Source organism: Schistocerca piceifrons, chromosome 2, assembly GCF_021461385.2.
Source record: "Schistocerca piceifrons isolate TAMUIC-IGC-003096 chromosome 2, iqSchPice1.1, whole genome shotgun sequence".
Taxonomy (NCBI): Eukaryota; Metazoa; Arthropoda; class Insecta; order Orthoptera; family Acrididae; genus Schistocerca; species Schistocerca piceifrons.
The window spans coordinates 575,984,208-576,002,042 of NC_060139.1; the positions used below are offsets into that span (position 1 = coordinate 575,984,208).

Genomic DNA, 17,835 nt, shown 5'->3' on the forward strand with positions numbered 1-17,835 from the left:
ATTGGAAATAAACCTGAGGACAGTGCTACAGAATGAGAAGAGAAAGTAGGTGAACATAAGATGGGAGGTTTGATGCTGAGAGAAAAAATTGACAAAGCACTGAAAAGGCCCAAGTATAAACAAGATCCTGGAGTAAACAACATAGCCTGAGATCCTTCGGAGAGCCAGCCATGAAAATGCTGAACAAAATGTATTTCACAGGGAAGATATCCTCAGACTTCATAAAGAATGTAATAATTCGCCAGCCGAAGTGGCCGAGCAGTTCTAGGCGCTACAGTCTGGAACCGCGCGACCGCTACGGTTGCAGCTTCAAATCCTGCCTGGGGCATGGATGTGTGTGATGTCCTTAGGTTAGTTATGTTTAAATAGTTCTAAGTTCTAGGGGACTGATGACCTCAGCAGTTAAGTCCCATAGTGCTCAGAGCCATTTTTAATAATTCCAATTTCACTTTAATACTTTGTTGCTGCAAAATATTGACATGAATTATTTACAGAAGAAGGGAAAAACTTATAGAGACCAATCTTGGGGGAGATCTGTTTGGGTTCTGGATAAATGTAGGAACTCATGAGGCGACACTGTCTCTACAACTTACTGTTACATTTATAGCAATTGTAAGTACAGATAAAGCTTTTTACAATGATAACTGGAGCACATTCTTTGAAATTTTGAGGGCAACAGAGATAAAATACAGGGAATGAAAGGTTATTTACAATTTGTGTAGAAGTCAGACTACAGTTCTAGGAGTCAAAGAATGTGAAAAGGAAGTAGTAACTGAGAAAGGAGTGAGGATGTTGTTCCATCTGTACAATGACCAAGCAGTAAAAGAAGCCAAGGAGAAGTTTCATAAGAGAATTAAATTTCAGGAAGAAGAAATAAAAACATTGAAGTTTGCCAGTGGTGTTGTACATAATTCTGCCAAAGACTGCAAAGGACTTGGAAGAGAAGTTTAATGTAATGGACAGTGTCTTGAAGAGAGTGCATAAGATGAACATCATCAAAAGTAAAGCAAGGGTAGTTTAATGTAGTCGAATTAAATCAGGTGATGCTCAGGGAAATAGATTAGGAAAATAAATAGTAAAAGTAGTATATGAATTTTTCTTTTTGGACACCAAATTAACTGATAGTGGACAAAATAGAGAGTACATAAAATGCACACTAGCAATAGAAAGAAAGACAAATATAAAACAGAGGAATTTGTTAACATCAAATATAAATTTTAGTGTTAGGCAGTCTTTTTTGAAGTTATTTGTAGAGAATAGAAACTTTAAAATGCGATGGTATAGATAGAGTGCTAGTGAGAGATACTAAACCGAACTGAAGTAAGAAGAAGTTTGTGGCACAACTGAACCCAATAAAGGTTTTTTTTTGATGAAACACATCCTGAGACATCAGGAAATAATCAATTTGATAATGGAAGTGAGTGTGTGGGGGGGGGGGGGGGGGGGGTTAAAAGAGGTGGAGGAAGACCAAGGCATGTATACAGTAAGCAGATTCAAATGGATGCAGGTTGCAATAGTTATCCTGAGATGATGAGAGTTGCACAGGATAAACCAGCATGGAGATATGCATCAAACCAGTCTGAAAACAATAAACAAATGCCTTATTCAAGCATTCTTTCTGATCTTAACTGATCTTCAGTGATTCTCCTTTTTTTCTCATAGGGGCTCTTTCTATCATCAGTCCACTTTGTTCCTGAATTGCTTCAGTCTCTGACATCACATTCCAATTCTGTATATTGTCTTGATTTGTGTTTCTGTCTTCAGTTTCTGTTGGACCAATTTGTACTACTCCTAGTTCAAGTTTGACTTGTGTGACCCATGGTGTTCTTTTCCTGATATCTTCTGCTAGGCTTTATGTCTTCTCTCTGTTTTTCTGAGAGTACAGTCTGTACCCCTCTTCTGTCAATTTTGGGTCTAAAATTTTCCTAGCAATTTTGTATTGTTCCTTCAGTATGCTTTTCTCATCACCTTCTGTATGGAATGTAAGTATTCCACTTGATTGCAATATTTCATACTTGATTACTTTGTAGCAGTGTCTGGGATGCATGGAATGGACAAAAATTTCTTATTATATTCTAGTAACCCATTGCAGCTTTGTAAAAGTAACTCAAAATATGTACAGCCAAATGACTTGTTTGATGTAACAGTAATTTCATTTACAGGCCACTATGTAGGGTTATTATAGTAATTCATGGAAGAATGTTACATAACTGAATATGGTCACTTTCAGAGAACTTAAATGATTTAAGCAATGCTTGTGAGGAAAATTCTCAGGAGGCACAGATGTTATTGTTCCATATTTATTAGGCACTTGAAGTGTCATCAAATAGCATTGATGGGAACTGAGAACTACAGTGCCACCCACTATGCGCAACTGTCAAGCCAATTTGGTATGAGCAATTTCCTCCATGATACGTTACCAGTACACAGCACCCCCTGCCACACAACACTGGTAAAAAGCACCATCTGCCAAAAAACCTAGTTACCAAGCACCCTCTGCCATATGTAATTGGTAAGAAGTGGCCTCCACCCCACAACATTGTAAATCCACCCTCCGGACATGCAACATGATACAAAGCACCCTCCACCACACAACTTAGTATGAAGTACCTTCTGCCATGCAACAGTGATGTGAAGCACTTTCTGCCATATGACACTGCCATAACTCACTGTCTGCTACACAACGTGAGTAGGGTGCACCCTCTACATTTTAGTATCAGTGTCAGTTTCCTCCAGATATTTCCTCAAGATTTCAACATGTGGCCATTAAAACAACTCCTACATCCAGGACATGAGAGGCATGTTGACAAGCACAATACAGAATCATAACATAACCAATTGTAAGCAAATAAATCAATTTATATGGCATTAGGCATTAGGTTTAACTGGATTTTAAGTAGTATGGATGTCAGCTACTAGATCAGATATAGTAGCGTCTCACTAGAAGCTAGTGTGGATATGTAGTAGATGTTAGCTACTGGGTCTTAAATAGTAGTGTATCACCAGAAGCTGATAGCAGGTGCTAGCTACTGGATTTTAAGTCTATAATATCACTTGTATTTATTATCAGATGTGGAGCTACAGAGATGAGGCTGGGGTCTGGGGGGAGGGTGGAGGGGGGGTGGTATATGTGTGTACGTAGGATGACTGAGCTTGGCCATATCTACAGTGTGTTCAGTCACATATTCTTTGGTCTTGGATATGCAATTATGAACACAGTACAATAAATGATGAACTTGCTGCACATGTGGTGCTTGCAGGTGCGACAACAGTGGCAGTGAAAACGCTGAAGGAGGGTGCGGGCTCTAGTGAGCAGCAGGACCTACTATCCGAATACGAGCTGCTCAAGACTGTGTCACACCCACATGTGGTGCGCCTGCTGGGTGCCTGCACTTCGCCTGGTGGCCCACTCTACCTCATCATAGAGTTTGCTGAGCACGGCTCCCTCAGGTTCGTGCTCCCCTATGAAAACTTCTCCAGCTGACACATTTACCAGTTTTGCTGTATGGTCAAATAAGTATTTACTCTATAGATGCGTGCAGTGAGGATGTTATGTGTAGTTGATTACTGAACATCATGCAGTGACCTTGTCTTTACAACTCCTACTCTTCTGAGAGATTAACACTTCCTGTTATTTTTCTTTATTAAATATTATTTACTTGAGAATTTTTTTCTATCAAACTTATTTGCAACCATGTATTGAGCATCAGACTTGTATGTAGCTTCCATTATTTTCATGTCTGCATCAGTCTGTCACTTCCTTTTAAATGGTGACAACAGACATTAGCATATATAGTAAATATTTCCATTTTAACTAACATTCACCAGCGCTTCAGATTTTATTCTTCATTTATGAACACATACTATATGCAATGTACAATTGTGCTCATCTTGAACTCTCATGAGAAACTGTGAACTTTCATTAAAACAATATGCAAGATTCAACATTGATAATTAGTTCTGACATCATTCAAGAACCTTATGATATTACACACTACTAAGTCCTTCTCAGTGGCTCCCTCCTGGTTGACCGACAATGGCCTATGAACACATATCACAACTTGCTGCTTAGTACAATAAGGTATTAGTTGTACTTGACATGCATTACATCATGGAATAATTTCTGTGATTCTACAAGGAGCAATAGCAGGAAAAAACTGTGCGGAAGACAGGCCTCATCAAATAACTCTTACAACTGATGACAAAAATGTCAATGCCAAGCTTTTGTACCCTTACATGTTTATGTGCTAATACACTCCTGGAAATGGAAAAAAGAACACATTGACACCGGTGTGTCAGAACCACCATACTTGCTCCGGACACTGCGAGAGGGCTGTACAAGCAATGATCACACGCACGGCACAGCGGACACACTAGGAACCGCGGTGTTGGACGTCGAATGGTGCTAGCTGCGCAGCATTTGTGCACCGCCGCCGTCAGTGTCAGCCAGTTTACCGTGGCATACGGAGACCCATCGCAGTCTTTAACACTGGTAGCATGCCGCGACAGTGTGGACGTGAACCGTATGTGCAGTTGACGGACTTTGAGCGAGGGCGTATAGTGGGCATGCGGGAGGCCGGGTGGACGTACCGCCGAATTGCTCAACACGTGGGGCGTGAGGTCTCCACAGTACATCGATGTTGTCGCCAGTGGTCAGCGGAAGGTGCACGTGCCCGTTGACCTGGGACCGGACCGCAGCGACGCACGGATGCACGCCAAGACCGTAGGATCCTACGCAGTGCCATAGGGGACCGCACCGCCACTTCCCAGCAAATTAGGGACACTGTTGCTCCTGGGGTATCGGCGAGGACCATTCGCAACCGTCTCCATGAAGCTGGGCTACGGTCCCGCACACCGTTAGGCCGTCTTCCGCTCACGCCCCAACATCGTGCAGCCCGCCTCCAGTGGTGTCGCGACAGGCATGAATGGAGGGACGAATGGAGACGTGTCGTCTTCAGCGATGAGAGTCGCTTCTGCCTTGGTGCCAATGATGGTCGTATGCGTGTTTGGCGCCGTGCAGGTGAGCGCCACAATCAGGACTGCATACAACCGAGGCACACAGGGCCAACACCCGGCATTATGGTGTGGGGAGCGATCTCCTACACTGGCCGTACATCACTGGTGATCATCGAGGGGACACTGAATAGTGCACGGTACATCCAAACCGTCATCGAACCCATCGTTCTACCATTCCTAGACCGGCAAGGGAACTTGCTGTTCCAACAGGACAATGCACGTCCGCATGTATCCCGTGCCACCCAACGTGCTCTAGAAGGTGTAAGTCAACTACCCTGGCCAGCAAGATCGCCGGATCTGTCTGCATTGAGCATGTTTGGGACTGGATGAAGCGTCGTCTCACGCGGTCTGCACGTCCAGCACGAACGCTGGTCCAACTGAGGTGCCAGGTGGAAATGGCATGGCAAGCCGTTCCACAGGACTACATCCAGCATCTCTACGATCGTCTCCATGGGAGAATAGCAGCCTGCATTGCTGCGAAAGGTGGATATACACTGTACTAGTGCCGACATTGTGCATGCTCTGTTGCCTGTGTCTATGTGTCTGTGGTTCTGTCAGTGTGATCATGTGATGTATCTGACCCCAGGAATGTGTCAATAAAGTTTCCCCTTCCTGGGACAATGAATTCACGGTGTTCTTATTTCAATTTCCAGGAGTGTACATTTACTCCCTGGTGGTATTTGCAGCTAGCAAGAAGAGGGAATTTAGGATGAACTGTGCAAGTTGTAATCACAAAACTAAAAATAATTTCCATGCATACTGTACATCCCTATCTAGGATTCAGAATAAAGTTTTATATTCTGTTGGAGAAGATTGTAGCACATTAGCATAGACATAAGAGGATACTGAAAATCGGCCAATATTCAAAAATGACATACCATAGAAGAAAATGTTACTAGAAATTCCTTTTACAACTTATCAGAATATTTAGGCATGTAAATTCTGCTTGATTCCATTGTTTGTGCCAAAAAGATCTTGACCGGTCATATATATATAGACAGCCAATAGTGTTCCATGTACAGTTACCTATATGGTTTGTTGTGAGTTTTAGGTAAAAGCATCAGTTAATTTGAAACTTCCTGGCAGATTAAAACTGTGTGCCAGGAAGTTTCATATCAGTGCACACTCCGCTGCAGAGTGAAAACCTCATTCTGGGATCAGTTAATTTGTTTGAGAGAGAGAGAGAGATGTTTGTTACATGCCACCTTCATGGTGTTCCAGTTTTGATTACCAGTAGAGTAATGGTGAGTGCAGTAATGGAGCACTTTCCATTTAATTGTCCAATTTAGTTGAATTTAGCATCAAGGACTTGTCAATTTGGATTGATCAAAGTATTTAGGGGAGGAGAGTCATGTACAGGAAAGACTAGTGTGGAGAAGTCCATCAAACCAGCATTTAGACTGAAGATCACAAAACAATGATGCACTGTCAACCTTAGACAAGAGTGGGGCTGCTAAACTGTTCAAAATGGTTCAAATGGCTCTGAGCACTATGGGACTCAACATCTTAGGTCATAAGTCCCCTAGAACTTAGAACTACTTAAACCTAACTAACCTAAGGACATCACACACACCCATGCCCGAGGCAGGATTCGAACCTGCGACCGTAGCAGTCGCGCGGTTCCGGACTGCGCGCCTAGAACCTCAAGACCACCGCGGCCGGCTGCTAAACTGTTCCTCACTCCTTTTTCTTCCACTACAATGTCTCTTGGTGTTTAGTGAGAAGAAGCTACTGCAGGACTTATGCTCAAGTTCTTCACTGCAATACTTGTATTTGGACTGGTATTGACTTAAACAGAAGCAGATTGTGACTGGTCTGTTTATAGCCTCACACACCAAACTTTCTTAGCATTCATTATGATCATGTCATGGCTGAATACATGTGGTATTTTGAAAATAACACACCTCTGAAGCATAATGACAAAGGGGGAAGTAAGTAAGATGGCGGCGCGTGTAGACGTACTAATAAACCGATCCGCGGAAAATTACGAGTTTTTAAATCCTGTGTGTGTAAAATGCAGTAAGAAGGTGAAATATGGTGTTAAATTATGTTCGTGGTCACAGAAATGGATCCATCGTCAATGTTTAAATGTCTTAGAGGAAAAAAACATGACCTGTGACTGTGGAAATGTGCACTGTAACTATCGTCATATCGTGTGTTTACAAACGGAATGCGAAGAAGAATGCACAACTTCTTCATTAAAATATGATCTTATGTTAGCTAAACTATATGTAGACAAGCTTGAATCAGTGATAGATAGTGTACAGAAGCTGGAAGAAGTGATACACCATTCAAAGGGTAGTGAAACGGTTGTAGACGAACAAAACGGTAACTTTATTAGGCCTAAAAAGTTTTGTCGTGTTAATCGTAATGAAAACAACTTTCGTCTCCCACAAGCAAATACGTTTGAATTTTTAACGTGTGATGAATATGAAATATGTGAAAAAAGCCAAAGAAGGGAAGTACTTTCATCAAATGCAGCGACCACAAATCATTTCAGTAGGCCTACGAAGTCCTGTAATAACAATAAAGGAAATACCAGAAAATACATGGAACATACTTATCATGCAAACAAGATATCTATCAATATAGGTAAGAAGAAAAAAGAAGATATTTTCATACTTTCAGACAGTCATGGAAAGGGCTTAGCCGACATTTTGTGTAACATGCAAACTATATTCAAGGTTAGTGGAATAACGAAACCGGGTGCCCCTTTGCGCGAAGTTTTAAAAGACTGTGAACATTCTTTGAAGCTGGGAAGCAACTGTCTAATAATAGGAGGTGCTAATGATGTTTATAGGAACGAGGGCAAACTCGCCACAAGAGCTCTAAGAAGTACATTACAGAAAATTACAGATGTTAACTTCTTCATTGCCAGTATCCCACAAAGACATGATCTTATAGAAGAATCCTGTGTCAACAAAGAAATCACAGTTACTAATAGGAAATTTGAGAAAATCTGCTGAAGCCTCCCAAATGCCACATATATGGACGTACCATCCGCAGAGAGAAGTCATTTTACAAGGCATGGGCTTCACAGAAATAAACTCGGAAAATCATTCATTAGTCAAGAAATCCTTAATGCAGTGAAGGCAGTTAAGGACAAGAATAGCATGACCATACCACTTCCACCACCAAACACAGCAACTGAAAATTTCCAACAAGAAAATGAAACTGAATCACTGACAACAGGTCCAGCATTAGAATCTCCACTTTCTTCAAAAACAGCTGAGATAAACGATTCAACTAGGACAGAAGTTTCCAAAGCAGCTTCAGCAGAAGCAGCTACATACTACGCAACTTCATCATTAACAAGAAAAAAAAAACGCCTGATGTGCCAACAGCCAATGACCTTTCATCAGTATTGGCCGCTCCTCAGTCTTCAACAGTGAAAGACTTTTCACCAGCTTCACCATCATCAGCAGTAATAGAAGCAAACAGAAGAAGCACAAGAACCAGGAAACTTTCAACTCTGCAGGATTTTTGGTACCCGACCTCAGTTACAAGACTAACATAAGGCAGATACCTTCAGATACACCAACTTCCAAGTCAAACCGGCAACAGACTCAACTCCACTGTCATCAACAGAAGAATAACCATGCCACCAGCTCATCTAAAGGATTTTTTAGCATCAGGTCTAAAGGGAAAGGTGCCACCAAGATAAGTGAAAACAAATGCCTAACAATGTTTCACCAAAACATTCAAGCCATAAAGAACAAAGCACAACAGCTAGAAGTAGAATTGGAAAAATTTGATAGCCAAATTTTGTGTATCACTGAACACTGGTGCAAAGGGAAGCAAATTGAACACATTGCATTAGCCTCATTTGACCTTGCATGTTACTATAGCAGAATCTCAAAGAATGGTTGAGGTTCATGTATCTATGTAAAAAAAGGTATGTCATTTAAAGTAAGATATGATATTTTAGATCTAGGTGAGGACAAACATTTCGAACTTTCCGCTGTTGAAATAATAGGGCCTGGCATAGCAAAAAAAGTAGTCATATTTTGTGTGTACCGCTCTCCCAGTGGAGACATTGATATATTCTTCTCAAAACTGAATCAAAGCTTAGACAAGGTTTCTGGCCTAAAGCAAATGTAATTATCTGTGGTGACTTAAACATTAATATGATGAAGCCTGATAAGGCTAGCAACATATATGTGAATATTCTGAGCTGTTACGGAATATCCTCCCTTGTTAATTGTCCAACTAGAATAGCGAAAGAATCCTCCTCATCTATAGATCATGTAGCTACAGATATTGATAGTAAAAAATGTCATATTGTTGTCCAAAACCTGGGCCTAGCAGACCACCTCTGCCAGATCTTAAAAACTAACATTCATGTAGAAACTCCTCCTAAACTTTGTACATACAAAAGAATGTTTTCCAAATCAGCCCTGCATCAGTTTAAATCCCAGCTAGAATACGAAGATTGGAGGGAAGTCTATGCAGAAACCAACACAAATCAGAAATTTATCAAGTTCATGTCAATTTTTAAACTCAGATTTGAAGAGATGTTTCCCAAAACTCTTTATCAAATTAAAACTACAAAGAGAAATCAGTGGGTGACTACAGGTATCAAAAAATCCTCAGAAACTCTTAGATATCTCAACTCCATAAAAAATAATCAATCTAACCCAGAAGTTCTGCAATCCTACAAAAAGTGCAGGAAAATTTACAGAAAGGTGTTGCTAGCCGCAAAAAAACTTTCAAACAACAAAATATTACTTGAAGCTGAAAACAAGAGCAAAGCAGCCTGGAACATCGTCAAACAGGAAACATCTAACTCTGCTAAAAAGGACCTCAATTCACATATTAAAAACAAAGATGTATCAGTAGGTAACCCTAAAAAATTAGCTGATTTTGTAAACTCATATTTCAGTAGTATTGCAAAAAAATTACAGCAGAAATTTCCAGATACATATGATTTACCTACTCAGAACCAGCCAACAAACTCAATGGTACTCTTGCCAACTACAGAAAGGGAAGTGGCACTAGTAGTACACCAACTAAAAAATAAAACTTCAGTAGGACTTGATGAAATCCCAGTCTCCGTAATTAAAGAGTGTATAGACTCCACAAAGGGCCCATTAACAGACATAATTAATGAATCTTTCGAATCTGGATACTTTCCGGAGTACCTAAAACAAGCAAAAGTTATACCTATCCTTAAAAACGGAGATGTGGAAAATGTAGAGAACTACAGGCCGATCTCTATACTGTCTATCATTTCTAAAATAATAGAAATACTAATCGAAAAGAGACTGCTAAATTACCTGAATAAATATAATCTTCTTTCCAATGACCAATTTGGTTTTAGGCCCGGAAAAGGCACACAATATGCTATAGCACAGTTCACTAAAGTAATTTTAGAAGCACTGGACAAAGGTGAAAATGTAAGTGGTATCTTTTTAGACTTGTCCAAGGCCTTTGATACAGTTGACCACAAAATCTTACTTCCTAAATTAGGGCAAATAGGAATAAGAGGTGTGAAAAAGAAGTGGTTCAAAGCATACTTGGAAAACAGAGTTCAACAAGTTGAGATATCACAAGTTTCAAACAATTCCCTTATAAAACACCTGTCTGACCCAGAAAATGTGAATATAGGCGTCCCACAGGGAAGTGTATTAGGCCCAATATTGTTTCTTATATACATTAACGACTTCCCACAAAGTATCAGACATGGCGAAAAAATACTTTTTGCTGATGACTGCAACATAGTAATAACAGGTGAAAATCCAACACAACTGTCAGAAAGAGCAAACGAGGCTCTCAGTGATGTCCACAACTGGTCATTAAAAAATAAAGTAACCCTAAATGTAAAGAAAACTAACTATATTAACTTCCAATTGAACAAAAAACACAATGCCACTAGAATAAAAGTTAATAATAATGAATTAGAATGTGTAACAAGTACCAAATTCTTAGTGATGAATGTAGACAGCCAACTGAAATGGACAAACCATGTCAACATTTTGGCAAAGAAATTATCCACAGCATGCTATGCTCTTAGTATCCTTGCACCGGTATGCAATAATACCTGTCTTAAAATAACATATTACGGATATCTACACTCAGTCCTCAGCTATGGGATCATGTTTTGGGGAACAAGTGCCAGTAACATACAAACTGTGTTCAAAGTACAAAAAAGAGCCATAAGGATAGTAACAAATAGCAACAACAGGGCCCACTGTCTAGAATTATTTAGAAAGCTAGGAATTCTAACTGTTTCTTGTGAGTATATCTTTCAGAACATAATGTTCATTAAGAAAAATCTCAACATGTACAACACAAACAGCCTAATACATGACCATGAAACAAGAGCTTGTCACCACCTCCATCTAGATAGAAAGAACAAGGCAAAGACACAAAAAGTATATTTTACAATGGGACAAAACTGTACAACAAATTACCACAAGAAATTAAAGAAATAAATTAGCCCCTCACTTTCAGACAAAAGCTTAAAACTTTTTTAGTAAGTAAAAGTTGTTATACTGTAAAAGAATATTTAACATAGATGTAGATTATTAGCAACATATGACATTATCACCAAAATATTATGTAATTATAAATATGTGTATGACTAGTTATAAAAACTACACAAAATATGAGAAACCTGTTTAATTGTAAATGTAAATGTGTGCTCCATACAATATTTATTGTTCCACGGATGAATAAATAAATAAATAAATTGACAAGCCTCCAAGACTGAAACTCTGTTCTTCTTCCTACAGTTATTAGCACATCTAAAAAAATTGTGCTTCTCATTTCACAATTCAAAAATGACATAGGAGTGACCAGAGGTCCATAACATAATTAGGGATGTCAATTAAAACCTATTAAATGCCATCAGCACCAATCACACTTAGTTTCACTTTTTGGTACACACTTTAGTAACTATCTTACACTGATTTTCAGTGAGGTGAAACAGGTAATGTGTACAGAACTATGTTTTAGTGTCACCTCACCAAAAGCATTGATTCATAGCAACACTGGTGTTTGCACATACACACATTTTATTTTTTAGTGATAAATAACTCTCATATTAGTACATTACTTGTAATTGATATTGCATTTGCAAATCTTCTACTTTCGCCTCTAAATAATGATTTTACTTCTCTCCTATGGATGGTAATTATTAATGGTATGCCTTGTCAATGGGTAATCTTCAGAAATATTTTGTAATATTTGTATGAAGATCTAGGATACAAGTGATGTCAAGTTAGAAGATATTTCCCTCATAGTAATATGGGAAAAAGCATTTACTATTGTGAAGCCACATGGTAAAATGTTGTCAGATATAGAAAGGAAAAGGTGATTAATTCTGAAGTAAGCTTCTCAGATTAGAACATAACAATCTCTCATGCATTAAGAAATTAATTTTTAGAAGGTCATTTTAAGTGTCTCCATTCACAGCTTTCACTACTGCTATATTAGTAAAAAAATTTGTGGTAAAGGCCACAATAAGAGACAACTTTAAAAAATGAAACATTATAGAGCCATTGATTCAAGAATGTTAGGCTCAGGTTATTTCAATTGGCCTTTCAGAATTTCTAGCACATCCTTATAGCACAATTTTTATAAAGTTTGTGAACTTTTCGTTTATCCTGTATCTGATTTTTCTACTCCATACAGAACAGGGAACACCTTTCAACATGCTTGCAATAATACACATTTATGTGAAAATGAAGTGTACATAATATCTAGGTCAGTGCGTGTCATAGTTATGTTTTCATATTAAGTCATTGAGCCACTGCCAACACTGTATTTTGGAGATTTTCAATTATGGTTCACACTTTGTTCTTTACAGAAATTATTTGCGCAGAAGTCGACATATTGAGCCAAGTGCATTACCTGTCACACCAACAACTCCTCATAAAATTCTCAGTTTTGCATGGCAGATCTGTAAGGGGATGGCTTATCTCAGTGATATGAAGGTATGTCACTAAGCTTATATGATCACAGTGATTTGCTCATAATAATTGGAATGTATTAATCATCAGTATGTTCAAACTTCTTTAAAGTGTTGGTACCTCTTTTATTATATATTAAGTTCAACATTACATCATGACAAAGGATTATTTGTCACATAGAGGGAAGAAAAACAGCTGCAGAAGAGTTGCACCCAGCTTCTGAAATTTAGTTTGAGAGTTTCTCAGTTACAAAACAGCATTTAAAATTTAATGTTTTTTATCACCCATTTTAAGGCAAATGCCAGGATGATACCTTAAAAAGGGTAATATTATGCGCAATTTCTTTCTCCAGCCTTTTCCAAGTGGTGCTTGTGTTCTATCTGTAATGACCTCTACAAAAACTAAATTGTAATCTTACTTTATTTTCTGTCTGGATAACCATATTTGCTACTAATTAGTAGAAACAAGCAATATCAGGATGACTGGAGAACATAAAGCACTGTGCTGCAGACTTTATTTCAAAATCCTTGTTACACAAGATTTTAAATATGGACTGACAGTTCATAATAGTATACTCTGATATGTTTATTGTTTTTACATGAGTAAAGTGTATTCAACATGCCTATATGGTAGTGTATTACTATTATTATTACCACTGTGAGAGCACTAAAACACAATTGATTTTAAAGGCATTTTTTCTGTCTCTTTCTTGTTTTCTTCCCAGAAACTTCTCACAATATTCATTGCATTTCTTCTGCCTCTCTTCTGTCCACTTCTTTCCTGTTTTCTTCTCTTTGGCCATTTGCTGAAATTTCTGTTTTCTGATTTTTTTTTCTCATTATTATTCCCTGACTGTCATGTCTTCTGTGGAGATGTTCAGTTTATTGAGGTCTTCCATGATTTTCTTTATCCAGTTGGTCTGCACTGTATTAGTCATTACTATGTTAAAAGTCCTCTTGGCCAGTCTATTTCCATTCATCCTGTGCCCTTCTTTTCCTGATGTTGTTTGATATCATCTCACAGTTCTTTTGTTGTTCTGTTTATCCAGATCCCTTCTTTCTGAACCAGATCTGTCTCAGGGTTCTATTCTCTTTTTTCCCACCATCTTGATTTTCATTTTTCCCTTGATTACTGCTGTTTTTGGGGCATACAAGACCTCTGGTAAGATTACTGTACTGTAGTGTTTTAATTTGGTGTTGATGGACATACTTATTTTGTTGTATTGGTTCCATGTAAATCTGTGTGCTTTTTGTAGCTATATGATCCTTTCTTCATTGCATGTTGAATTCATTCCTGTTTTCTGTATAATCTGTCCTAGGTATTTTGACCTTTCTGCTTATTTCATCTTTCTATATTTCATTACAAGTGTGTGCCTGTCAGTGGTTTCTGCGTCCATGTACTGTATTTTTTGATATGAGATTTGTAGTTCTGTTTTGGCTGAGATTTCCTGTAGTGTCTCTAGAGTTTCTTTGACTTCTTTTGTTCATTATGAAGGCTATATCATTAGCAAAGCCCAGACATTTTATTTTCATTGTTCTGTTCTTATGTCTCCCCACCTTTACCCCATTGCCTTCTGTATACCACGTCCTGATTATTTTCTCCAGAAGCAAGTTAAATAGAAAGGATGACAGGCAATCTCCCTGTCTCATTCATGTCTTAAGTCTGAAAGCTTCTGAGTTCTCACCCATTAATTTCACTACAGATGTTGCATTTTTTAATGTTTCCTGGATTAAGTTTCTGATCTTGCTGTCTATCTTCATTTCTTCCAGTGCGTTGAAGATTGTTTCTCCATCTACGGAGCTGTAGGCCTTCTTGAAGGTGATGAATGTTATTTTATACTTTCACATTGTTAATATTGTTCCCAGGCACCAGATCTGTTCACTCCATGATCTTCTGTTTCTGAACTCTCTTTGGTATTCACCTACATATGGATCTATTGAGGCTCTAGCCTGTATAACAGAGCTTTGGGTAAAACTTTGTATGTCACAGGCAGTAGTTATTATGGTCTGTTCTGTCTCCTTTCTTGTAGGGGAGGGGGAAGTGTATTAGGTCTGATTTTCATTCTTATAACACCTTTTTTGTTTCCCATATGTTTTTGATGATTCTGGGTATTTTGAATATAACGTTTCTGCGGTCTAATTTCCAGATTTCTGAAATCAATCCATCTTCTTCATGCGCTCCATTATTTTTCAGTGATTTTATTATTTTCATGATCTCCTCATGTGTTGGGGGTTTGGAATTAAGGTTAGGTTCTGGCTTCTAGAACTGTAGGCTCTCTGTCAGTTTATCAATGTTTGATAGTGTGTTGAAGTAGTGTGCAAATATTTCACAGTTCTTTTTTGTGTTTGTCTCCAGTGTTCTGTCTTATCTTTTGAAGCATAAGCTTGTGGATGATGTCATATTTTCTCTGAATGTTCTGTAAAAACTTCATGCAATGTTTTTGCTGAAGTCCTCTTCTACTTCCTTCAATCTGTGGTATTCGTAAGCTCTTTTTCTCCCTATAGATTATTTTTATAATGTTCTTCTGTATCCTGTTGAATTACTCCCATTTTTTGGATGTTCTATGACTATGACTGCTACATTTTTCCAGGCTTGCATTCTGTCTTCCACGACCTTCTCACAGGGTGTGTTCCACTGTGTGTTCCATTTCTTCCCAGTGGCTGCTCCAATTACATCAGTTTCTTCATTTTTTCTGGCAGTTCCTTCTAGTCATTACTGTCAATTTTCTTACTTTTTCTGTTAAGTCTTTATTGTTTAATCATAAGTACTCTGGGTCTGTTTGAAAGCCATGTTGATCCTTTTGATTTGTCTGTTGGGTACAAATTTTGTTTTGATTAGGAGTAGGTCATGATCATATTTGAAAAATATTTTAATTTCTTACATTCAGAATTTTTCTGATGGTTTTCATGTATGTGGTCTATCTGAAATTCTCTTTGGACATTGTTGGGGAATTTCCAAGTTTGTAGTTTCTTGTGTGGTTCCTGGAGGTGCACTGACATGATTTTGAGGTCAAAATTCCTGCAGAAGTTCACCAGGTTTTCACCATTCTTGTTTGTCTTCTTTTAGGCTGTGTGTTTCCCTGTTGTGACCTTGATTTGTTTTCCCTGCCTAATTGGACATCAAAATCTCCCAGTAACTCTTTCACGTGTTTTGGGGGATTTTATTGGTGGTTTCTTCCAGATCTTACCAAAAATCTTCTATCAGCTGTGTGTTTTTCTTGTTTTAGTTATTTGTGGGGGATGTGCATTGATACAGGCTTTGTTTCCAAATAGACTCTGATTGTTCACGTTTTTTTCTGATTTTGAAATGAAATTTATTACAGAATCCAGTATCAATTTTTGTGTCACAAATCCTATTCCAAAGGGTTTTATACTGCTTCCTGGAAAGGTTGTGGCTGGTTTCCTCTTGTATATTCTATACTTTTCTGAGTCAAAGTAATTTTCATCTGAGAATTGTGTGTCATGTATTGCCAGAATTTTTATATTGCATTTATCTTTGGTGTTCATCAGCTGCTTCAGTTTTCCTATTTTCAGTAGTGTGTTCTTACTGAGTGTTCCCATGCAAAATATTCTCTCAGTCCTAAGGATCTTTAAGAAACTCCAGTTCTTCTCTTCATGACATTCCCAGTCCCCTGGAATCTGATTACCATATCTATTACCTGGTCTTACAGACTGGGACCTAGGTTAGTGGATTCTTTCCCATTGTTCTGTCATGATTATTGGTTTGTGTTGAGGTATTGATGGTGAAAATTAAAGGATCTCACATAATTTTGACTTGAGTTTTGAGCTCCAGATGGTTTAATCACAGCTGAGCTCACAGAACCAACAGATGCTGACCAGAGTACTTGTGGCTACGACACAAACATGTCTGAATTTTGGGGTTTCACCTGCAACCACAGGCGAGGGTCTTCACAGGGTGATACCTTCCAGAGCCAGATGGACCCAGTTTTTTTTAACAAGGTTGTAACTCCTCCCCTTCCTTCTTCCTTATCACTTGCAAGATGAGGTCCAGAGCTTGGGATCAACAGTGGTAGGGTTGCGGAAGTGTGTTACTTTTTATAATAGGGCACCACATATTTTTGAGCATCATTTACTCATCAGAGGTGAGACTGCATGGACATCTTATAGCTACATGTAGTTTCAAGTTAGAGCACAGGCCTTAAATCAAGGCATTTTGATGTATTTAACCCCTCAGAATGAGGAACCTGTTCTTAGAATACGTGGAAATTTTCCAGTGGCAATAAAATTTTATAAGTAAATGATACACATACTCTTACACCTTGGCTGCTCTATAATTTTTTATACTTACACTCTTAACATTTAATTACTACATTATTTATTTAAGTGGGTCATATCCTGTGACTAACCTTTCTAGTTGATGCTACTTGTTTGATTTGCATGTCAGGCGACTAAACTGGAGCTGTTTTTCTTAAGTGACCATAATGACTGTATTTATGAGTTGACAATGAGAGAAAGTGAGAGTGAAACACAGTGCCAATAAACTGTCTACTCCTGTCATGCAGCAACAAGGAGGTCGCTAAGTGTAACATCCCCACTAAAAGGGTTAATTATGATCAATAATGTCAAGTGCCCTCACTTCATCAGCCTCTGTGAAGAGATATGAAATTTGAGCCAATATGTTGGTACAAATCTTGATGATTGTGAATTTAATGCCCCTCTCACTTCCCTTACTCACACACAAACACACAGTTCCCTGAAGCATAATTTACATATAGTGGAAATATCTCCATTAACTTTCAAATTTTACATAAAATACTTAATTTTTTAATATTTTAACTATGCATTACTTGTTTTCTTTTACATAAACAGACAGTCTAGTGAGCCATCATCTGCTAGATACTGCACATATTAAAACAGAAGTTGTTGGACACTGTGCCAAGACAACA

At 38.3% G+C, this 17,835-nt stretch overlaps 1 protein-coding gene across 1 annotated transcript in view; it reads left to right on the top strand.

The window, feature by feature from the left end:
• The window catches only part of LOC124775603 (proto-oncogene tyrosine-protein kinase receptor Ret-like), a 110,209-nt gene that overhangs the window by 75,429 nt on the left and 16,945 nt on the right, over positions 1-17,835 (top strand). Inside the window, exons 8-9 of the mRNA XM_047250434.1 lie at positions 3,261-3,450; positions 12,827-12,953. Coding sequence (XP_047106390.1) covers positions 3,261-3,450; positions 12,827-12,953 — 317 coding nt within the window. The remainder of the gene's footprint in view (positions 1-3,260; positions 3,451-12,826; positions 12,954-17,835) is intronic.